This window comes from Chelonoidis abingdonii, chromosome 7 (genome assembly GCF_003597395.2).
Source record: "Chelonoidis abingdonii isolate Lonesome George chromosome 7, CheloAbing_2.0, whole genome shotgun sequence".
Classification (NCBI taxonomy): domain Eukaryota; kingdom Metazoa; phylum Chordata; order Testudines; family Testudinidae; genus Chelonoidis; species Chelonoidis abingdonii.
In genome coordinates, this window is record NC_133775.1 from 54,020 (window position 1) to 79,137 (window position 25,118).

Sequence of the window (25,118 nt, forward strand, 5' to 3'; positions counted from 1 at the left end):
GGCTTGACAAAGCCCTGGCTGGGATGATTTAGTTGGGAATTGGTCCTGCTTTGAGCAGGGGGTTGGACTAGATGACCTCCTGAGGTCCCTTCCAACCCTGATATTCTATAACTCTGCTCTCTGGTCACAAACACCGCCTAGTGCCAGGGTCCTGGGGTGCCAAAGCTGATTCCCTTCGGTTCTCAGGAGCAATCAAGTGACTACATTAACAAGTGCTCCTTTTCCAATCTATAGTCTCTCTTCTCCTCCTTAACAGCCTAAGTGAGCTGGCAGGACACAGGTTATGGGGAGGTAGTGCTTTACCTGAAACTGCCTGTAATATTGATTCCATAATAGCAACTCACCTGCATCATCACATTTCTCCCCAGTTCACACGATCACCAGGAAGCCAATGTCTTGGCATGATAATATAGAAGAGCCTGCGGATGGTAAGTAGCCTCTGAACAGCTGTTGAGATACTTAGATAAGGAAGTAATTATCAGATAAATGAGACAGAAATCATTTCCATGTTGTAAAATAAAATAAAACATGTATTTGAAAAAAATTGAACTTTATTGGGCAGTTAAAAAAATAGACTCCTGAAAAGATTAGAAACACTGGAAATGCAAGGTGGTAGCTACACAGGAACTATGAACAAGACAGAGTACCTATAACAGTTCTTATTTTCCAGCTGGATTAATTGGAAAGGACAATGTTGCATAACGTGTTCATGCCTTGAGGAGGTGGAGATGGGAAGAATATACGACCCAGGACAAAGGCATTATCTAAGCAGTATAATAGCTCTTTATGTGTGGGCCTCTGGATATTTTACTACCAAATAGTTTAGAGCAGGAGTGGGAAAACTATGGCTTGCGGGCTACTTGCACCCCGTCAGATGTTTTTATCCAGCCCCTCCTGCTGGGGAACAGGGTTAGTGGCTTACTCCGCCTGCTGCTCCTGCTGGGGAGCAGGGTTGAGGGCTTGCTCCGCTTTGCCTGCCGAGTGCACCCCAGCCCCCGACTCACAATTCCCTTGATGAGCATCATCTTCTGGCATGCAGAGCCACACTGCGCAGGTGTGACTTCACTGCATTGTTTCTGGGATCAGAATCACCCCTACACACAGCAGCACACCCAGTTCCCACCTGGTCTCCTACGGTCCCACCCTCGAGAGCCTCGACACCACCCAGGGGCTGCACTCATCCCACCTAGGGTGCCTCTGCCCATGGTGGTGCCGGGTACAGCTGCTTTGGTGTCACTATCAGCAAGGCCCCTAGGAGTCCCTGGTACCACCTCTGTGGAGCCCTCCTCTCCCCACCTTGGTAACATCACTTATAGAGCCCTCCCTTGCTACATCCCATTGAGTTCCCCTCCCCCACCAGGCATTTATGGCCCGCCATACAATTTCCATACCCAGATACGGCCCTCAGGCCAAAGTGTTTGCCCACCTCTGGTTAAGAGCATGACATCTTGGTGAACTTTCTGATGCACTTCTCTCCCTTTGAGGCTCAGCAGACATGAAACAGGTTTCACAACTTCCTTTATTTTATTCCAAATAGTGCTGCCTTTGAGAAGTGTGAACTTCAGAGACTAAGGAGGGTGCTGCAGGGCCTTGAGTCAGCAGAGAGAAAGCTCCAGCTGGGAAGGCCTGTGGAGAAGGCCAGTCTTTAGGCAAGTGGTGCTGGGAAAGCAGGACAGACCGTCAGAGAGGAGAGGCTGTGCCTAGCTTGGGACTGGGGTGAAATAGAGGAAGAGTAACTGGGCCCAGCTGAAACAGAGAGGATGACTTTGAAGGTTTGAGTTTTCTACTGAAAGCCTTTTTGTTGTATATAATAAATTGGATCTAAGAAGGGAGAATGTTTTGAATAGCTGGCCTCTGTCAACTTTTTTAAAGGGAGACCAAATTAAGGCAAAAACTGAGGCAGGCCTCAGCAGAGCCACATTTGGCCAGGACAGGAGTAGCTTTTGGCAGACTTGCTGACCTCGGACTTTCCACATGTACATATAAAACAGCTAACGATGGTACATAGATAGGAATGTTGCTGAGGTCAGTATCAAGGTATAGCTTTAAAATGTCAAAGGAATTTGGTGGGTAGGTTATTGTATAACTTAATCAATGCTAAATAAATAGCATATGATTAGTCTGTCAAAGCTTATGCACAAGGGTACAGAATTAAGATGTTTATATGCAACTAGCTGCTATATCCTGACTTGATTGCTTAACTATGCACATGGCAATGTTTAACCTCTAAGGACTAATTGTTATTCATAGATTCTAAGGCTAGAAGGGACCATTGTGATAATTTATTCTGAACTCTTGTATAATGCAGGGCAGTAAATCGAGACATATGCCAAGATCTCCCCTTTTCGCAATTCTCCACCAAAATGTTACACTAATAGAATAAAAACCAGCAGGATCTTTTTAAAGGGGATAAGGCAGAATGCTGGGTTTATTGTAAAGACAAAATAAACAGAATGCAAGCTATTCCATTGACTATACCTATTAAAACTTTCTATTTTATACTCACTCACACATACATACAAGTTCTGCAAAGTTATTATAGTTACCAGCCTAGAGGTTGCTTGTGCCAAGTTACTGGCCAGGTAGCCTGGACATGAAGGTGGAGCCGAGTCTTGTCTGATGCGCAACCAATGCTCCTGGAGGGTGGTTACAGAACCAGACTCAAAGTTCTTGGGTTCTGGGGTCTGTTCTTATTGGACTTTGTCCGCATGCAAGTTTATGGAGATTGCTTCATCATGCTGTTGTTACATTTGAAGTGATAATCAAGCAGCAGATGGCACATCCCTGACAGCTCTGTAAGGGCTGGGTGTTCTCTTGCTCTTTAATTCTTCGGTCCCTCCATCCTTGGGGCAGTTGAGTGGATTCCGATTTGCCCTGTGGGGTCATTCAGTTATTTCTACTTTGCGCATTTTTTGGCCAACCAATACCAAAGTTGTAACTTTTAGGCTGGTGCATTTTACTCTTTTATTGTTTATTTAAACCATGCACCCATTTACATGCACTCTTTATTTTAAGATTTTTTACTTTTACTTTACCATTTAACTCTTTTTTAAACACAACTTTTGGGGCATAACAGGTTTTAACAAGTCTGCTTAGCTCATTTACTACACAAAAAAAAATTTTTTTCTTCAATGTGCTGTTCCAAAAAGCAATTGTTTTTCCAAAATTCTTATTACTGCTTAAAACAAACTATCTAAAAATTTACTAATACAATTAACAATTCATCCTTATAAACTCCAAACAAAAACAAAAAAAGCATTTTAATCAACACAACTGTAATATCTTAACTAAAAAGCATTTCTCTTTAATACTCAAGTCTAGCCTAAAACCCACCCAAAACTATACTATACCTATAATAACCTTAATAAAACTCAGTATAATCCAACACAGGTTACTCCCTAGAGCAGGGGTCGGCAACCTTTCAGAAGTGGTTTGCCAAGTCTTCATTTATTCACTCTAATTTAAGGTTTTGCATGCCAGTAATACCTTCTAAAAATGTTACAGTGTATCTTTCTTTCTATAAGTCTGTATTATATAACTAAACTATTGTTGTATGTAAAGTAAATAAGGTTTTAAAATGTATAAAAAGCTTCATTTAAAATTAAATTAAAATGCAGAGCCCCCTGGACCAGTGGCCAGGACCTGGGCAGTGTGAATGCCACTGAAAATCAGCTCGTGTGCCATAGGTTGCCTTCCCCTGCCCTAGAGAATGCATTCCTCCCCCTAGTCCTGTGGGGGAGCAAAATTCAGAATATTAGACAGACAGAGTAAGGCTCTCAATTTAAATTCAGGCTTAACATTCCTAAAGCTCAGACCTGGTCTATACTACACGTTTAAACCGAATTTAGCAGCGTTAAACCGATTTAACCCTGCACCCCTCCACACAACGAGGCCCTTTATATCAATATAACGGGCTGTTTAAACCGGTTTCTATACTCCTCCCCGACGAGAGGAGTAGCGCTGAAATCGGTATTGCCATGTCGGATTAGGGTTAGTGTGGCCGCAAATCGCCAGAATTGGCCTCCGGGCGGTATACCACAGTGCACCATTGTGACCGTTCTGGAAAGCGATCTGAACTCAGATGCACTGGCCAGGTAGACAGGAAAAGCCCCGTGAACTTTTGAATTTCATTTCCTGTTTGCCCAGTGTAGAGCTCTGATCAGCACGGGTGGCGATGCAGTCCCAAATCCAAAAAGAGCTCCAACATAGACAGTACGGGAGATACTGGATTTGATTGCTGTATGAGGAGACAAATCTGTTCTATCACAACTCCATTACAGAAGACAAAGTGACAAAATATTTGAAAGTCTCCAGACTATGGCAGACAGAGGCCACAGCACAGTGCTGTGTGACAAGCGTAACGGAAAGCCAAAGAATCAAATGGATGCTCATAGAGGGAGTGGGTACTGAGGACTCCAGCTATCCCACAGTCCCCAAAAAGCATTTGCTTTCTTGGCTGAGCTCCCAATGCCTTTAGGGTCAAACACATACCCTGAACCACCCCGGACAATATCTCGTCAATTTACCCCCCATTCCCCCCATGAAAGAAAAGGGGGGGGGGGGAAATCATTTCTTGACTTTTTTCAGTGTCACCATATGTCTACTGCATGCTGCTGGTAGACGCAGTGCTGCGGCACTGAACAGCAGCATCCTCTCCCCTCCCCTCCCCTCCCCGGTGGCAGACGGTACAGTACAAAATGACTGATAGCCATCCTCATCATCCTGTGAGTGCTCCTGGCTGGCCTCGGTGAGGTAAAAATAGGAATGACTCCCGGTCATTCCCAGCTGATGGTACAGAACGGTTGGTAACCATCTTCATCATAGCAACTGGGGGCTGAGCTCCATCAGCCCCCCACCCACCCCTTCATGTCTAAAGAAAAGATTCTGTACTGCCTGGACTAATCATAGCAGCTGGAGGCTGCCTCCCCCCATTTAATCTTACTAAAAGTCAGTGTTTCTTATTCCTGCATTCTGTATTACTTCATCATCACACAAATGGGGGGACACTGCAACGGTAACCCAGGAGGGTTGAGGGAGGAGGGAAGCAACGGGTGGGATTGTTGCAGGGGCATGCAACTCATCATTTCTGCGGGATCTGACACGGAGCAGCTGTGCTCTCTGGTTCTCTAGTACACTTGCCCCATATTCTAGGCAGGACTGACTATTTTTAGATCAAACATAAAGGAGGGAATGACCCGGGAAGTCGTTCCCATTTTTTGTCTTTGCGCCCCTGGCTGACCTCAGCGAAGGCCAGCCAGGAGCACCCATGACAGCAGCTGATGGTACAGAATGACTGATAACTGTAATTTCGTTGCCAATTTACAATGGCATGGCAGATGGTACAATAGGGATGGTAACTGTCTCCGCTACCTTGCAAAGGCAAATGAATGCTGCTCTATAGCACTGCAGTACCGCCTCTGTCAGCAGCATCGAGTACACATACGGTGACAGTGACAAAAGGCAAAACAGGCTCCATAGTTCCCATGCTAGAACGTCTGCCAGGGCAATCCAGGGGAAAAGGGCGTGAAATGATTGTCTGCTGTTGCTTTCACGGAGGAAGGAATGAGTGACGACATTTACCCAGAATCACCCGTGACACTGTTTTTGCACTATTATGCATTGAGATCTCAACCCAGAATTTCAATGGGCGGGGGATACTGCAGGAACTATGGGATAGCTACCCACAGTGCAACGCTCCAGAAATGGACGCTAGCCTCGATACATGGACGCATACCACTGAATTATTGTCCTTTGTATGGCCACGTGCACTCGACTTTATACAATCTGTTTTACAAAACCGGTTTATGTAAAATTGGAATAATCCTGTAGTGTAGACGAACCCTCATACACTGAATGGATTATACTGCATATGGGCAGAGAGCACAAGAGTCTTCACAGCCAGCCACAACTCACAGGACCCATGTAACTTAAGGGCAAATGTTGTGGCCATTGAACTTGAGCAACACCCAGCCACTGTAAATCCAAATCCATCCTTGGGCAGACATCAGAAATAAAAAAACTTTGGGGGGCGGGGAGGTAGGGGAGGAAGTTGTTTGGGAAGGAATGTAATGAAGTTCAGAAGATGGATCAAACTGTTTTTGAAAAGACAACAAATTACACAGCATATGCTTGGAGCAGAGGAGTGGGAAAGAATAGGGACTTGGAGCCCAACAGAGGAAAATGTGGATTAAAGAGAGGGGAATAAATGGCAACAGGCAGGAGGGGAAGGAGTTGAAGGCTCAGGTAAGGGGTGTGTATAAGGCAACTGGGAAGGGTGACATGGTGATAGGGCATGTGGGAGAGATTGAAGTAGGGAGCATCTGTTAGCCCTACATTCTCCCCTCCTGTGTGCGTACTGGGGGCTGGAGGGGCAGTCCACATATCTTAGAGCTATTTGTTTCAGGTTGCATTCATCTCCATGGTACACTTTAGAAATTACACCCTCTTGTGCATGTTGTCATGCCACATAGACAAGCTCTGAGATGAATGGGCAACTTCACACCTCTCCAAGCCTCCTATGCCGCAGGCAAGGTTGCCACTTCCAACAGATAAACTGCTATTCTCCACATTATACTGAGCTACTTTAAACAAATCATGGCTACCTTATTCAGGCTTACTTTCACAAGATTCACGTGCCAACAATCCATCACCCATTTAAAAAAAAAATAAATAAATCCTTTTCTTCCTCAATTAGGGTTTTACATAACAGCCATACTGGGTCAGACCAAAGGTCCATCCAGCCCAGTATCCTGTCTACCGACAGTGGCCAATGCCAGGTGCCCCAGAGGGAGTGACCCTAACAGGTAATGATCAAGTGATCTCTCTCCTGCCATCCATCTCCACCCTCTGACAAACAGAGACTAGAGACATCATTCTTTATCCCATCCTGGCTAATAGCCATTAATGGACTTAACCTTCATGAATTTATCCAGTTTTCTTTTAAATGCTATTAGTCCTAGCCTTCACAACCTCCTCAGGTAATGGTAACCTCCACAAGTTGACTGTGCGCTGTGTGAAGAACTTCCTTTTATTTATTTTAAACCTTCTGCCTATTAATTTCATTTGGTGGCTCCTAGTTCTTATATTATGAGAACAAGTAAATAAACTCTTATTCACTTTCTCCACATTGCTCCTCTCCTACTCCCCCTCCAAACTCCCTTGCGAAACTCCCTGTTAGCAGCCCCTGGTCGCTTGTGCGCAGCTTTATAAAGCCCTGGCCTGAGTGAATGCCCACCCACTGATTAAGGCTCAGCCAATTACCAGAGGCTTTGAGCTTTCAAGCCTTCCTTTGAAGCTCACAGCCTCCAACTGCCAGCCACAGCACACGGTCCTTGAAACAAACAGACTGACAAACATCAAGCTCAGCAATAGCATGTAACCCGCCCCCCCCCCCCACCACAACTACAGACAGTCAGTCACTTACCCCACAGAGTCTGATTTGCTCCAGCCCCTGTTCATGAATAAGATGGAGATATATATTGCCCTTATATAAATCCAAGGTATGCCCACATCTTGAATCAGATGTTGGCTCTTCACCTCAAAAAAGATATACTGCATTAGAAAAAGTTCAGAAAGGGCAACTAAATTATTAAGAGTTTGGAATTGGTCCATATGAGGAAAAGATTGAAGAGCTAGGCTCTTCAGCTTGGAAAAGGGAGCCTAAAGGGGATATGATATAGGTATATAAAATCATGAGTGATGTTGAGAAGTGGATAAGGAAAAGTTATTATACTTATTCCCATAATACAAGAACTAGGGGTCCCAAATGAAATTAATAGGTAGCAGGTATAAACAAATAAAAGGAAGTCTTCTTCACACAGCGCACAGTCAACTTGTGGAATTGCTTACCGAGGGTGTGAAGGCGGACTATACAATGTCGTTAAAGGAAACTGGATAATCATGATGGGCAAAGTCCATAAATGGCTATTAGCAGGTAGGTAAGAATGGTTCCCTTACCTCGTGTTCATCAAGGATGGAGACTGGATGGCGGAGAGAGATCACTTGATCATTGCCTGTTAGGTTCACTCCCTCTGGGGCACCTGGCATTGGCCACTGTCGGTAGACAGATACTGGGCTAGATGGACCTTTGGTCTGACCTGGTACGGCCGTTCTTATGTTCTTATTCTCTATCCCTTTTTTAATGATTCCTAACATGCCATTTGTTTTTTTGATTGCTGCTGCACACTGCGTGGATATCTTCGGAGAACTATCCACAATGACTCCAAGATCTTTTTCGTGATTTGTTGTGGCTAAATTAGCCCCCATCATATTGTATGTATAGTTGGGGTTATTTTTTCCAATGTGCATTACTTAACATTTATCCACATTACATTTCATTTGCCATTTTGTTGCCCAATAACTTAGTTAGGACCAAAGCAGACTGTAAAGAACTTCAAAAAGAGCTCAAAACACTATCTTGAGCAGTTTAGTATCATCTGCAAACTTTGCCACCTCACTGTTTACCCCCTCCTCCAGATCATTTATGAATAAATTGAATAGGATTGGTCCTAGGACTAACCTTTGGGGAACACCACTACTTACCCCTCTCCATTCTGAAAATTTACCATTTATTCCTATCCTTTGTTCCCTGTCTTGCAACCAGTTCTCAATCCATGAAAGAACCTTCCCTCTTATCCCATGACAACTTAATTTACATAAGAGCCTTTGGTGAGGGACCTTGTCAAAGGCTTTCTGGAAATCTACGTACACTATGTCCACTGAATCCCCCTTGTCCACATTTGACCCCTTTAAAGAACTCTATTAGATTAGTAAGACATGATTTCCCTTTACAGAAACCATGTTGACTTCTGCTCAACAATTTATGTTCTGTGTGTTACTATTGTTTCAACTGATTTGCCCAGTACTGACATTAGACTTACTGGTCTGTAATTGCCAGGATCACCTCTAGAAACCTTTTTAAATATTGGCGTTACATTAGCTATCTTCCAGTCGTTGGGTACAGAAGCCAATTTAAAAGGACAGGTTACAAACCATAGTTAATAGTTCCACAATTTCACATTTGAGTTCTTGCAGAACTCTTGGGTGAATGCCATCTGGTCCCGATGACTTGTTACTGTTAACTGATAAACTTAACTCCAAAATCTTCTCTAGTGACACTTCAATCTGTGACAGTTCCTCAGATTTGTCACCTACAAAGGATGGCTCAGGTTTGGGAGTCTCCCTAACATCCTCTGCCGTGAAGACTGAAGCAAAGAATTCATTTAGTTTCTCCACAATGACTTCATCGTCTTTAAGTACTTCTGATCGTACAGGGGCCCCAGTGGTCATTTAGCAAGCTTCCTGCTTCTGATGTCCTTAAACATTACCACCTTTTGAGTTTTTGGCTAGCTGTTGTTCAAACTCCTTTTTGTCTTTTCTTATTATATTTTTACACTTAATTTGGCAATGTTTATGCTCCTTTCTGTTTACCTCACTAGGACCTGACTTCCACTTTTTAAAAGATGCCTTTTTATCTCTCACTGCTTCTGGTTGTTAAGCCACAGTGGCTCTTTTTTAGTTCTTTTACTGTGTTTTTTTAATTTGGGGTATATATTTAAGTTGGGCCTCTATTATGGTGTCTTTAAAAAGCACCCATTCAGTTTGCAGGGATTTCACTTTAGTCACTGTACCATTTAATTTTTGTTTAACTAACTCCCTCATTTTTGCATAGTTCCCCTTTTTTAAATTAAATGCCACAGTGTTGAGCTGTTGAGATGTTCTTCCCACCACAGGGATGTTAAATGTTATTATATTATGGTCACTATTTCCAAGCGGTCCTGTTATTATTACCTCTTGGACCAGATCCTGCACTTCACTCAGGACTAAATTGAGAATTGCCTCTCCCCTTGTGGGTTCCTATACCAGGTGCTCCAAGAAGCAGTCATTTAAAGTACCGAGAAATTTTGTCTCTGCATTTCGTCCTGAGGTGACATGTACCCAGTCAATATGGGGATAATTGAAATCCCCCACTATTATCGAGTTCTTTATTTTGATGGCCTCTCTAATTTCCCTTAGCATTTCATCATCACCGTCACTGTCCTGGTCAGGTGGTCGATAATAGATCCCTACTGTTGTATTCTTATTAGCGCATGGAATTACTATCCATAGAGATTCTAAGGAACATGTGGCTTCATTTAAGATTTTTAGTTCATTTGATTCTACATTTTCTTTCAGATATAGTGCCATTCCTCCTTGCCCCCCACACTGCCTGTTCTGTCCTTCTGATATATTTTGTACCCCAGAATGATTGTGTCCCATTGATTGTGCCCACTCCACTAGGTTTCTGTGATACCTATTATATCAATATCCTCCTTTATCACAAGGCACTCTAGGTCACCCATCTTATTATTTAGACTTCTAGCATTTGTGTACAAGCACTTTAAAAACTTGTCACTGTTTATTTGTCTGCTCTTTTCTGATGTCATGGGACCTGACCAACTTTAATCTGCTCAAGAGAAACCTTTTCCTAATCAATGAGTTTTTTGTGCTTCATCTAATTCCAGAATGCACTTCAGAGTTATTAGACAGACATTCAAAAGCTTCTTTCACAGACAGCTATTTTCCATCTTCCCCAGGTTAGAGACACCCTCTCCCTGGCCATAGCAAACCTCGTTAAACACAGACAACTGCTCAGAGTCATACAACATACTAACATCGTTATAAACTGGACTTCCAAGATGATGCTGTTTTGTGATTATTAAAAAAAAACAAGCAAAGTCTGGCAGTTTCTTGTTGCATCCGATGCACCCTCTCCTCAGCCTGTATGGTTCTCTCTGCAGCTTGTTTCTCTTGCATTTGAAGATATGCCATTCTTTGTTCGTGTTCAAACTTCAGCTTGTTTTTCTGATCACTGGCCATTAACAGATTTTTCAGTTCTTGCTCTGGGGCCTTTTTCTTAGAAGACAATTACCTCTGTAAGCACAATTCTTCAAGGGTTTTTCTGTCCAGTTCTTCCTATGATTGTTGCTCAGTCATTGTAACTGATTTTTAACCCTTAAACTCTCCAATATCAAAATGTATTTTTGACAAGCACCTGGTTCTGATACAAAAATCCAGTTAACTGTGGTAATGTGTATCCTAGCCAGACTATGCCACGGTGACAGGAGTCCCAGGGTGCCACACTGATGTTACTCAGTTAGGGCAAACTGCACAGAATGGGGCAGACAATCCCCATAGCTGGTGGATAGTCCAATACTTAGATTCACCAAGACAGCACAAAACAACAACTTCTATAATACCATACTGGTTACCCAGAAGCCAACACAGTTCCCTTAAAGCAACCCAGCCTCAAGCCTCTCCCAGACACCCAAGTCAAATACGATGAGGATTACTGAAAATCTTATATAAAAAAGTTCTACAAATCCCAAGGTATCGGACACATTACCTCCCAAGTTAATGAATATCTCAGATCTTACCCAAATACATGCTTACAGCCAATCCATATTAACTAAACTAAAATTTATTTAAAAAGAAGAGTATATTGGTTAAAGATCAATATACCTACAGACATGAATACTGTTCTGAGATCAGATTCATAGTAGAGATGGTGAGTTTTGTAGTTGCAAAGAGTTCTTTCAGAATTAGTCCATAGGTTATAGTCCAATGTTCATATTCAGTGTAATCCAGATAGGACTGGAGATCTGAGTTTTACGATTTAAGCTTCCCCTGCATGAAACATCAAGCAGATCTGAGATTAAAAAAAGATCAGGACACAAGGGGTTTTTACACAGTTCCAGGCCTTCTCTTGACAGTTCAGAGTCCTTAGGTGAACAATAGGCAATCATGGAGACTTTGAAGTAGACCTATTTCCTAATCATCACTGGCAGTTAACTACAGGGATTAACATAAGGCAATTTATCCATGAAGCAATTTATCACAAACTTTAAAGAGACATATAGAAAATGACACTTTCACCCAAGATTCATCTAAATGTTAATATTCCATTTTGATCTCTGAATCAATTGCTATAGTGAGACAGGAACTGTCTGTTTACATGGCTAACATCTAACAAGATATAAGTAAACACATACAATTAGTATGACCTCCAATTCTCTAACAATACAGGTTTGCATTTCAAAGTTCTAGCCTATCTGACATGGGATCACCCTAATTACCATTCACATACTTTTCTAATATGTCTCTAAAGGTTGACTCTGGGTCATTTAGCCTGTGAGCTGCTTACCTCTTTCTACTGACACCTTACTTGACACACTCTGTAGAAGATTTGTTGCAATTATATAACGGTGGTAACAACAATGTAACACATCCTGATATCAAGTGGTACCAGAACATCCCAATATCAAGGATGATACAAAAACATTCCCTAAAAAGATAAGGTCAGGATAACAGTATAACTTGTTTATATCAGGGTATAAATATGTATCTCAGAGGGAGTACCTTTGACCAGCTTAGGGGGCAGTGGAAAGTCCCACCACTCACTCAACTGTGTCCATTGGCACTGGCATACATAGAATATCAGGGTTGGAAGGGACCTCAGGAGATCATCTAGTCCAATCCCCTGCCCAAAGCAGGACTAAGTCCCAGACAGATTTTTGCTCCAGATCCCTAAATGGCCCTCAAGGATTGAACTCACAACCGTAGGTTTAGTAGGCTAATGCTCAAACCACTGAGCTATCCCTCCCCCACGTCTTAGTATCCTCATAGAGTCTGCTAGGTGCTATTACTGTGCTTCGTTGACAAGCCTGGCTGGGTGCCTTCGTACCTTAATGGATCTTGTGGTCACTGGGTGGTTCACTCAAGGTTGCTGTGCCAACTGTCTGTGCAGAGCTGCGAGAACACACACACAGAGCCAAATATCTAACCATACTATTCAGAGAACAGAATTCATTGGGGTGGTCCTCGACTCTCAGCTAGCAAAAGCCTTTCTTCTGGAAGATCGCTTTCAGGCAATCTTGGAGTTAATACGCTGCATGCAAGCTCACCTGGTCATGACGGTTAGGCTTTGCTTGAGCTTTCTTGGCCACATGGCTTCGTGTACACATGTGGTTTGTCATGTGAGGCTGAGACTCAGACCTCTCAAAGCCTGGCTGGCTATGGTGTGTTTCCCCTCCAGGCACCACCTAGATAGGGCTATCGGGGTGCCTCGTATATCCTCAGCTCCCTGTGATGGTGGCTGGATCACCTAGTAGTCTGCAGGGGGATTCCCTTCACAAAACGCCAGCCATCAGCAAACCTGGTCTTGGATGCCTCAGCACTGGGCTGGGGAGCCCACCTGGAGATGCTCAGGACCCAAGGTCGCTGGTCTGCAGAGGAGTTATCGCTTCACATCAATGTCAGAGAGCTCAGAACAGACCATCTAGCATGCCAGGTGTTCTTGCCTCACATTCCGAATAGGACAGTTTCAATTCTCATGGACAATAAATCAGCCATGTACTACATCAACGTTGAGGGACCCATTTTCTCCCCACTCCCATGTTGGGAGACAGTCTCTCTATGGGAGTTCTGCATTGTGCACTCAAATCGAGATCGAGGCTTCATACCTGCCAAGGGTGCAGAACCAGCTTGTGGACTGCCTCAGCAGGTCCTCCTCCACCTACCTCTATGCCCAGATGTCACGGTGAGCATCTTTTGCAAAAGGGGATTTTTCCCATAGATTTGTTCACTACACATTCCAACAGAAAGAGCCAGCAGTCTGCTTCCTGAGGGGTCACAGCCCGGCTCCATGACGGATGCCTTCCTGATGAAATGGTTGCATTACCTATTCTATGGCTTTCTGCCTATCCCGCTGATTCACAATTTGCTGATAAAGATCAAGCAGGATTGGGCTTGGGTTATCTTAATAGCTTCAACTTGGCCTAGGTAGCACTGGTAAATACCTTGCTTGTTCATCTCTCCCTTGAGACCCCACTCAAGCTCCCTCTGTACCCAGACCTGATCTCACAAGACCATGGTCGGCTGCTCCACCCAAACCTCAGCTCTCCGAGGCCTAAAATCTGCGTGACTGAACCCCAACGAACAGGCTTGTTTGAGCAGGTCCGCAAAAAAGTCTCCTGGGCAGAAGGAAACCTTCCATGAGTACAGCTTACTGTGAAAAGGGGAAGCGGTTCTCTCTCTGGTCATCCAGATGTGGAGTCCCGCTGATGCAATCTTTGCTTAAGTAATCTAAGATAAATCTATCTTTGAAAGAACAGAGCCTGGCCCTTTCCTCTATAAAGGTCCAGTTGGCAGCCATTTCAGCATTCCATCCAAAAGTCAACAAAAGGTTGGTGTTCTCCCTCGAAATGGTAGTCCGCTTCCTCAAAGGTCTGGAGAGGACATTCCCTCAGATTAGGGAACCTCTCCCCCCATGGGATTTGAACCTTGTCCTCTTGAAAGTGACATGGCCACCGTTTCAGGCACTCACGGTGCATTCTTTTACTACATCTTTTGTGGAAAACAGCCTTTCTGATGGTGATTACTTCGGCCAGGAGGGTGTCAGAGATCTGAGCCCTCATGGCAGAACTCCCATACACAGTTTTCTTTATGGACAAGGTACAGCTTCAGCTGTACCCAAAATTTCTCCCAAAGGCTGTGTCCCAATTCCACTACAACCAACCAATCTTTCTGCCGGTCTTTTATCCTAAACCTCATACAAGTAAGAAAGAACAACGCCTGCATTCCTTGGATGTAAAAAGACATGCTCTGGCATTTTATATTGAAAAGACCAGACCATTCTGTAGGTAACTTCAGCTCTTCATAGTGATAGCTGATAGAATGACAGGGCTTCCCACCTCTGCCCAAAAGGATCTCATCTTGGATCACATCTTGCATACGAATGTGCTATGACCTCGTGGGCATTTCCCCTCCACCAAACTTAACTGTCTGCTCCATGAGGTCTCAGGCCTCTTCGGCAGCCTTCTTAGCACAGGACCCATTCCAGGAAATATGTAGAACAGCAACCTGGTCCTCAGTGCACATGTTCTTCACACATTATGACCTCTCCTGTCATTTGTGAGTTTGCAAATATTATTGCCAGCAGCTCCAAGATTTCTTCAGCTAATTCCTTCAGCAGCCTGGGGGTGAACAGCATCAGGCCTCGCTGACTTGAATTCACTTAAATTAGTCAGAAGATCTCTGACATGTTCTTTACTTATCCCGATCTGCATCCCTTCCCCCCTTTGTCATCTATGGTTACTTCACTAGTTTTCTGGTCACGTTATTTTTTGTGAGAAGAATTAAGCCCCACTTTACTTAAAAGGTAAGTTCTTCTTTGATTGCTTGCTCATAGCCATTCCAGTTAGGTGTGCACGCACCGCGTGCACGTTCGGAGATTTTTACCCTAGCAACACTCAGTGGGCCAGCAGGGCACCCCCTGGAGTGGCGCCGCCATGGTGCCCTATATATACCCCTGCCGGCCCATCCACTCCTCAGTTCCTTCTTACCGTCTGTGTCGGTCGTTGGAACAGTGAAGCGCGGCTTAGCCGATCTCCACCTCCCTAGCTCTTTGCTCGTTTATATAGTTATTGTGTACATAGTTAGTTTTCCATAGTTCTCATTAAATTTTATATATATATTAGTAGTAGTTATAGTAGTTGTGTATATAGTTAGAGGGTCGGGGGCTAGCCCCTTCTCGCCCGGTACTGGGGCCCATGCCTGGTTCACCGGGCTTCAAACCTTGTGCAGCCTGTCATCGGCCGATGCCCACAGGAGAGCCGCACGACTCCTGTTTAAAGTGTCTGGGAGAATCCCACCTTGCGGACAAGTGCCGAATTTGCAAGGCGTTCAAGCCCAGGACGAAGGAAGAGTGAGACACTCGCCTCAAGCAACTCTTGATGGAGGCAGCTCTAACTCCTCCATCTTCGGCACCGACTCCGGCACCAGGAATGAGTGCTCCCTCCGCACCGGAACGCATGGTTTCGGTGAAGACTCATCGACACCAGCCTTCACCAGCTCAACCCTCTGGCAGGCACCGATCCCTCTCCCCAAGGACCAAGAGGCAAAAGGCTCCTGCGGCACCGGTATCTGCGCCGCAGTCGGAGCGTACATCTAAGGCGGACCGCCCGGCACCATCAACTGCTGCGGCACCGCTTGCGTCCGCATCATCGATTCCGGTCTCTCAGGAGCCATTGAGTCCAGTGCCTACCAGCTCCCCAGCGCGCGCTGTGGGCGAGCTCGTTGTGCCCTTGACGCCGGAGACTCTCTCCACAACTCGGGAACTAAATTGCTCTGACAGAGCCTGAGCTGCCCCAACCCCCGGCTCCGCCAGTGCGGGTTGTTCAGTCACTGGGCAAGCCCGCCATGATGAGGCCATTTTCGCCGGACACTGTGCAACGCCACCAGTCCTGATCCAGGTCCCGCGGACGCTCTCGATCCAGACATCGCTCCCGCTCCCGGCGCCGCTCGCAGTCCCGGTACCACTCTCCATCCCGGTACCGGTCGTACTCGCGGCAGTACAGGAGTCCAATGGATGCAGAGACCTGGTCCAAGCGACTTCAGCTCCTCCGTGGCCCTCGCGTCATCCATCTGTCTCCTTCCATGCGGACAGTGCCTCCTACGGAGACTCGGAGACGCATGCCCATGGCCTGGACCACAGACCTCATCAGTGGTCCTTTTGGACACATTGGGCGTATCATCAAGCCCAAGGTGAACCGACTGGCCCATCACGCTCCGGTCATTCAGAGCGCCGTGTGCCCGAGGCCACCGTCAGCCAACATCTCCCCGCTGACACAGAGGAAACCAGTGTTCACGCACCGGAACCGCATGACCTTCCGGAGCCGGAGGTCCCCCCGGACCAGGCATCAGTGCAGAACCCACTCGTCCCGGGGCTGTCATCTTCCTCCTCCCTGGATGAGGCAGTAGCGGGGACGTCATCATCGGGACCACCTCCAATTGACCTCTGGTCACACCAGGACCTTCTGTAGCATGTCGTCCAAAATATCAACCTGCCGGTAGAGGAGATCCCAGAGGTGGAGGACCCGGTGATTAGCATCTTGTCCTCAGAGACACCCACCCGAGTGGCTCTCCCATTCATCCGTTCGATCCAGGCTAGAGCTGACACTATCTGGCAGTCCCTGGCTTCCATCCACCCACAGCCAAGGGGATCGAACGGAAGTATATGGTGCCTTCCAAGGGGTATGAGTACCTCTATGTGCACCCCGTTCCCTGTTCCTTGGTGGTACAGTCCGTCAATGAACGGGAGCGCCACAGCCAACAAGCCCGCACCTAAATCTAGAGAAGCCCGGCGCATGGATTTGTTGGGGCGAAAAATCTATTCTGCGGGAGGTCTCCAACTCCGCATAGCGAACCAACAAGCCCTCCTCGGCAGATACAGTTACAAACACCTGGGAGGCTGTCGGGAAGTTTACTGAGTTGGTTCCACAGGATTCCTGCCAGGAATTTGCAGCCGTCTTGGAGGAGGGGAAGAGGGTCGCCAGGACCTCCTTACAAGCCTCATTGGATGCCGCCGATTCGGCGGCCAGAATGGTCGCTTCTGGCATAGCCATGCGCCGTATATCATGGTTGCAAGTGTCCGGCCTGCCACCTGAGTTGCAACATACGGTACAAGACCTGTCATTTGATGGTCAAGGCTTGTTTTCACAAAAGACGGACCCCAGGCTGCAGAGTCTAAAGTAATTATGCGTTTGTTGGGAATGCATACACCTCAGACTCAGAGATGGTCCCTCCACTCCCAACCGCAGTGCCCTTACCCCCCACCTCGGCCACGGCAAGACTTTGCCAGAAGGAGAGGTCGTACTAATCGCAGACATCAGTCTGGACTTCAAGAGGGCAACAATTCTGGTCCCACCAAACCAACGCCGGGACCCAAACCAAACTTTTGAGGGTGCGCCTGAGAGCAGTGTACCAATTGCTTCCCCGGATCCCTTTCAGTTCTACAACTGCCTTTCCCTGTCCCTTCCGGCATGGTCCCAGTTGATGTCAGATCATTGGGTCCTACGCACGATGGAGCCTGGATACCGCCTGCAGTTTGTTTCACCCCCTCCTTCCCACCCCACCCCCTCGTCCCTCTTCAGGGACCCCTCTCACAAGCAACTCCTCATCCAGGAGGTCCACAAGCTCCTCTCAAATCGGAGCTATAGAGGAGGTACCGGAAGAGTTAAGGGTCAAGGGGTTTTATTCCCGATATTTCCTTATTCCCAAGGCGAAAGGGGGGCTCCGGCCTATCCTAGACCTGCGAGGACTGAACAAATTCATCAAAAAGTTCAAAGTTCCACATGGTATCCCTAGGAACCATTATTCCTTCCCTGGATCCTGGAGATTGGTACGCTGCTCTCGACATGCAGGATGCATATTTCCACATAGCAATTTATCCCGCTCACAGGAGGTATCTGCGCTTTGTGGTAAACCATCGACACTACCAGTTTACTGTCCTGCCCTTTGGCCTCTCCTTGGCCCCTCGTGTGTTCATGAAGTGTATGGTGGTTGTTGCTGCTTCCTTATACCATCGTCGTATACATGTCTTCCCTTACCTCGACGACTGGCTTATCCGAGGGGCCTCCGAGGCACAAGTCATCAGCCAAGTGGCCATTATCAAGGACCTCTTTCTGCGTCTAGGCCTGATCATCAACTTCGACAAGTCCACTCTGGTGCCTACGCAGAAGATAGAGTTTATCGGGGCAATGCTGGACTCCAACCTTGCGACGGCCAGTTTACCCCCCCACCAGTTTCAGGCCATAGTCTCACTTATCCAAGGTCTTCAGCGTTTTCCAACAACCTCTGCCCGCACTTGCCTTGGCCTCCTCGGTCACATGGCTGCATGCACATTCGTTACAAAGCACGCCAGGCTGCGAATGCATCCTCTCCAAATCTGGCTCGCCTCTATCGGCCGCACAGAGACACCATAGACATTCTGACAATTCCACCGAGCGTTCTCGGCTCCCTCGACTGGTGGCGAATGCCCTCCTGGGTGTGTGCAGGACGACCGTTCCATCCTCCCCAGCCCCAGTCCCTAACAACGGATGCATCCTTCCTGGGCTGGGGTGCTCACCTAGGGCGCCTGTACACCCAGGGCCTTTGGTCACCCAGGGAGCTGACTCTACACATCAATGTCCGGGAGCTGAGAATGGTACAGCTAGCGTGCCAAGCGTTTCGGCGCCATCTGCAGGGCCGTTGTGTTGCAGTCTTCACGGACAACACAACGGCCATGTATTATATAAACAAACAGGGAGGGACGTGGTCCTCCCCCTTGTGTCAGGATCCTACTGTGGGACTTCTGCATAGCCCACTCCATAGACCTAGTAGCCTCCTTCCTCCCTCCCAGGAGTCTGGAACATGCTTGCAGATCATCTGAGCAGGTCCTTCCTGGCGCACGAATGGTCCATCCGTCCGGACATTCTCCACTCAGTTTTCCGGAGATGGGGCTTTCCCCAAATAGACCTCTTTGCCTCCAGGGAGAACAGGAAATGCCAGGTGTTCTGCTCCCTGCAAGGTCGCTCCCCGGGCTCCCTGTCGGACGCATTCCTCGTTCCGTGGACGGGCCACTTCTGTTATGCCTTCCCACCGTTGCTTCTCGTCCACCGAGTTCTGATCAAGATGCACAGGGACAAAGCCCGCCTTATCCTGATCGCTCCGGCTTGGCCGAGGCAGCATTGGTACACCATGCTGCTCAACCTGTCTCTGTCACACTCAATTCCCCTGCCACTTGACCCAGACCTGATCACGCAGGACTTCGGCAGGCTACACCACCCTTCATCTGACTGCATGGCTGCTGGCTGGTTGAACCAATCGGAGTTGCATTGTTCCTCCACAGTGCAACAAATGCTGCTCGGAAGCAGAAAGCCCTCCATGCGGTCAACATACCTTGCTAAATGGAAGCGCTTCTGTCACTGGTGTACTCAGCAGGACCTTTCTCCGCAGGCTGTATCAGTCCCCACCATCTTGGACTATTTATGGTGTCTCAAAGAGCAAGGTCTAGCGATCTCTTTGCTAAGAGTGCACCTTGCAGCTATTTCCACCTTCCATCCTGGGGAGGCTGGCAGTTCCGTTTTTTCCCATCCTGTAGTTTCCAGATTCCTCAAGGGCTTGGAGCGACTCTATCCACAGGTCAGACAACCAGCCCCTACCTGGGACCTGAACCTTGTCTTATCCAGGCTCATGGGGCCCCTCTTTGAGCCTTTAGCCACATGCTCACTGCTGTACCTGTCCCGGAAGACAGCTTTCCTAGTTGCTGTCACCTCGGCTAGACGGGTCTCGGAACTTAAAGCTTTGACTGTGGATCCCCCGTATACGGTGTTCCATAAGGACAAGGTACAGTTGCGACCACACCCGGCGTTCCTCCCTAAAGTCATCTCCTCCTTTCATGTTCATCAGGAAATCTTCCTGCCAGTCTTTTTTCCAAAATCGCACTCATCGCGACGGGAACAGCAGCTGCATACTCTGGATGTCCGCAGGGCTCTCGCGTTTTACATCGAGATGACCAAACCCTTCCGGCGTTCACCTCAGCTGTTTGTAGCGGTGGTAGAACGTATGAAGGGCATGGCAATCTCTTCCCAAAGGATTGCTTTTTGGGTGACATCCTGTATTTGGACATGCTACGACTTGGCTCATGTTCCAACTGGCCATCTTACCGCCCACTCTACGCGGGCTCAAGCCTCATCTGCCGCGTTCTTGGCCCATGTTCCCATACAGGAAATCTGCCGCGCTGCCACCTGGTCTTCCATCCACACCTTTGCATCGCACTACGCATTGGTCCAACAGTCTAGAGATGATGCTGCCTTCGGCTCAGCGGTCTTACATTCCGCAACGTCTCGCTCCGACCCCACCGCCTAGGTAAGGCTTGGGAATCACCTAACTGGAATGGATATGAGCAAGCACTCGAAGAAGAAAAGACGGTTACTCACTTTTGTAACTGTTGTTCTTCGAGATGTGTTGCTCATATCCATTCCACACCCGCCCTCCTTCCCCTCTGTCTGAGTAGCCGGCAAGAAGGAACCGAGGAGCGGATGGGCCGGCAGGGATATATATCGAGCACCATGGTGGCGCCACTCCAGGGGGCACCCTACCAGCCCACCGAGTGTTGCTGGGGTAAAAATCTCCAATGAACGTGCACGCAGCGCATGCACACCTAACTGGAATGGATATGAGCAACACATCTCGAAGAACAACAGTTACAAAGGTGAGTAACCGTCTTTTTTGCACTTTTCAGTCACTATTGCCATCTCCAGGAGGCCAGCCTTCATGACCTCTTGAGGTCCCTTCCAGCCCCACATTTCTATTATTCTATAACTGCGTATGCACATGCCTTTACACAGAGTGAGAACAGCCTGGGGGAAAAGGCATTGACAATACAGGGTCTGTAAGTTTACAAACAAACAGAAATAGGAACTAGTTTCTTGAAATCACAGATCAGGAAATAGGAACTGGAATAGTAAGGGATTAGGTTACAAGCAAGTAACCTAAGCAATGTCAATTGGCAGGATAGGGAGGGGTGGCTGACAGCAGACAGAGTGAGGATAGTGGGCTGTTGTACAGGAGACAAGGATGACAGAATTAGCAGGATGTATGGATAAGTTTGACAAAAACAATAGATATATCATGACACCTCACAGGGTCATTCACAGAAGCGCAGAATCAGAGAGCTGACTTCACTGTTGGCTTCTTGTCTATTTCTTTTAGAGTAGAAGCTCCTCAGGATAAGGTTCAAATCTTCCCTTATGTCATGCACACTGTCAGCACTTAATTATTTAATCTAGTTCCTTTATTCTGGTTTACAGGACACTGTCCTCCCCAATACTTTTTTCCCCTCCAATCCAACAGCCAAGTTTCTGAATCTTATTCACCATGCCGCACTGGAGCCAACCAGGAAATACACAGAGCCACAGACAGAGAGCCAGGAAATTGGCTGGAACACCGCTCCCTTGGTGAGTAGGATCGCTAAACACTCTATCTAGAGTATAAAAAGGAGCAGCTCAATGTGGGCCTTTGGACTCATTTCTCTGGTTGAGGAATAAACCTGGAACAAACTTGAAACAAATACAGGCAAGTCTTATCTTAGGCGAGGGTTCCGTTCCACGGTTATTGCGTAAAGCAAAAAAATCACGTATAGCCAAAATTATATCCCCAAGCCCTTTAAACCCTGCCCACAGCTCCAGCGGCTGGGGGAAGGGGGGCGGCATTTAAAGGGCTCCAGCGGGCTCCCTGCCACCCTTTAAATGCCCCCCCCCAGCCCCACCGCTGGAGCTGCAGACGGGATTTAAAGGGCTCCACCGGGCTTCCTGCCGCGGTGGGGAGCCCAGAGGAGCCCTTTAAATCCCGCCTGCAGCTTTGGCAGTCAGGCTGGGGCTGGCATTTAAAGGGCCCGGGGCTCCACGGTGGCTGGACCCTCGGGCCCTTTAGTTTGCCATAGGGGCTACCAGCCACCTCTGCAGCTGGGAGCCCCCTGGGTGATTTAAAGGCCCTGGGACTCCCAGCCACAGCTGGTGCCCCAGGACCTTTAAATCTTGAGGCCACGCCCTCCCACTCCGGCCATTTGTGTAAAGTTGAAATCACACGTTAAATGCGTGTAAGTTGGGAGAGACCTGTATAACCAATGGAACAAAAAAAGGTGTGGGAAAACAGGAATGGTTGGGAAAAAGAGCTGAGGTGCTAGTGGGCAGCAAACTGAACATTAAATTTTAGTAGAACATGTAGTATACAGCCCTACTCAGAGGTGCCAACTTTCTGAGTTCATGTATGAGTGCATGCGCAAACACACACACTCAACCCCTGCTCCATCTCAGGCTCTGCCCCCACCCCTGCTCTTCCTCCCTTCCTGCTCCTGCTCTTCCTCCCTCCGCCCCCAGTGCCTCCTGCATGCTGCTGAACAGCTGATCGCTGTGGCCAGCAGGCACTGGGAGGGAAAGGGAGGAGCTGATCTGCAGGGCCTGCCGGTGAGAGGGCTGTGGGGGGAGGAGCTGATCCATGGGACTGCTAGTGGATGCGGATCACCCACTATTTTTTTTCCATGAGTACTCCACCCCAAAGCACCCACGGAGTCTCGCCTATGGCCCAACTTGCGTAGGCATTGCAGAGTACAGAGGTGAAGTGATAGTCCCCCTCTCTCAATCTGCTAAAACCATATCCAGAATATTTGCATTCAGTTCTGATAACATCAATATCATATGCTACAAATGTTTGTAAGTAAATGTGGTATGACTATATCCTTTAGGTAGGTGGGAAGAACGAACCAGGAAACTACTAATAAACCTAAGGTGTATCCCAGTTAGAATATATATTCTGATTTATGATAAGGAATCAAACATGGAAATACTTGAGGAGAAGAGATGTGAACTCTGATGCATGGGTTTATTAAAAATGGATCACGTCTGACAAACTAATAGCAGTAATCATGACAGATCCAGCAGAGACTTCTGAGGTTCCATTAAAACAAAGAAGTGCCTGAAGAATTCTGGTAAATTTCTTCTTGGAAACCAGTTAGTTGAGGGAACATAAAACTGATAATTGTCAAGTATCAGAGGGGTAGCTGTGTTAGTCTGGATCTGTAAAAGTAGCAAAGAATCCTGTGGCACCTTATAGACTAACAGACGTATTGGAGCATGACCTTTCATTGGTGAATACCATGCATCCGACGAAGTGGGTATTCACCCACGAAAGCTCATGCTCCAATACATCTGTTAGTCTATAAAGGTGCCACAGGATTCTGCTGATAATTGTATTTGTTTCAAAGTAGAGACAGGATTGCCACAGGTCAATTTCTTAGAGCTTCCTCTACTCAAAGGGGAAAAGAGCAGATAAGCAGTCAATGGGGTAGGAGTAGAGGGCTTTAGTCTTTAAAAAATTAGCTAGTTTCTAGATGGATAACACCTGCAAACAGGCTATCACTAAGGGGGGTAACAAGGTGTATAGCGCACTAAAGGGGAAACAATTTCTGGCTGCAGAGATTCTTATATAAATAAAGTCATGACTTGCACTGCCACCTTGCCACCAGAAACACTGACCTCTAACCTGCATCCCTGTGCAACTCACCCCTTCTTGCTACCGCCTCCTGGCTTGATTGGTAATGTACTTCTGGCCAGCCACAAAACCTCACACATTCCTGCTGGCTTTAGTGACATGTTTTTATCCTTTATACCATTAGCCTGCAAAAAATGCAGCTAAGGGGTGAGGGATCCCATGCCTGCACCAAACTACTGTTAACTAGTTCCAGCTCCAGAAACGTTAGTGCTATGGTGCATCTCGGATGAGTCAGTTACTGGTGACAATCCCTGAGCTAGAAAGAGCCCAGCTTGACTTTCAGGTGGTCGATTGAAGTTGCAGGACTAGCAGCAATGGGTGAGGGAAAATAAATGCATCTAGAATTGAGCACATCTAAAATGGTGTTAGAGACAAACCTAGGAGCTCTCAGTACCATTTTTACAGAATCACTTTAGAAGTGCAGTTACTGAAAGACAAATGAAGTTTACTTTATATGAGCACCTGGGTACTGTAGTAATCCAACAGTGAAGATCTGACAGACCAATGGCCGGTATGGTAAATCCTATCTATTGCTTTTACCTTAGTGGTGATCAGCCAATAACCTGAAATAAGAGATTCAGTTACCTTGTTAATCATATAGTCATCTAGTCATGCAGCAGTGAATTGCAGCAACTGACTCCTTGCATCCTTCATCTCAAAGAAAACATCTCCTGGAGATGCTCCTCACACTTTGACCGTTTTCTCTTCCACAGATTAGTGTGGCCCGCACTGACCGCAGACTGTACTTCCCATGCCGGAACAGTGAGATCACCAAGTACATGGCTGCCATGTGGCGCCTGAAGGAGCAGAGTGAGAACATGCCGTAGGGTGGTGGTAGCAACATTGCTTTGCTAGGCAGAGTTGTGTGGTGTTGGAGTTTCTAAACAATGTTGCCACCTCCTCATTGCCATAGGTAGCCCTGTAGATTTCTGAGCAAGGGAGGAGGAATCTCCAGCTGGGCCATACCTCCTGGAAGCTGACAGCTGTTACAGAAATAAACCCATGTGAAAGTTCTGCTTTTGTCTCTTACTGCTCACGTCCATTCCTGACGTTAGTGGATGTACTAACAACCTGTGAAAGGCTCTACTCTTTTGAGAGGCTCCAGGCTTGTGACTACAACAAAGCCAGTATTTACTAAGTCTGACCTGGAGGTTAAATTCCCCACTTTTACCAAAGGCAGCTGTGGAAAGAGCCATGGTGATCCTCCAATC

The 25,118-nt window shown here is 46.9% G+C and overlaps 1 protein-coding gene across 2 annotated transcripts in view; it reads left to right on the plus strand.

Annotated features, from left to right (window-relative positions):
- Window positions 1-24,921, plus strand: part of CFAP144 (cilia and flagella associated protein 144) — a 26,321-nt gene extending 1,400 nt beyond the window's left edge. Inside the window, exons 2-4 of one of the 2 annotated variants that reach the window (XM_032777690.2) lie at window positions 369-428; window positions 21,669-21,815; window positions 24,621-24,697. In XM_032777690.2, coding sequence (XP_032633581.1) covers window positions 369-428; window positions 21,669-21,815; window positions 24,621-24,625 — 212 coding nt within the window. In that variant the 3' untranslated portion in view covers window positions 24,626-24,697. Of the gene's footprint in view, window positions 1-368; window positions 429-21,668; window positions 21,816-24,620 lie in introns of both variants that reach the window. The other variant, XM_032777689.2, reaches the window with a different exon arrangement.
- The last annotated feature ends 197 nt before the right edge of the window (window positions 24,922-25,118 follow it).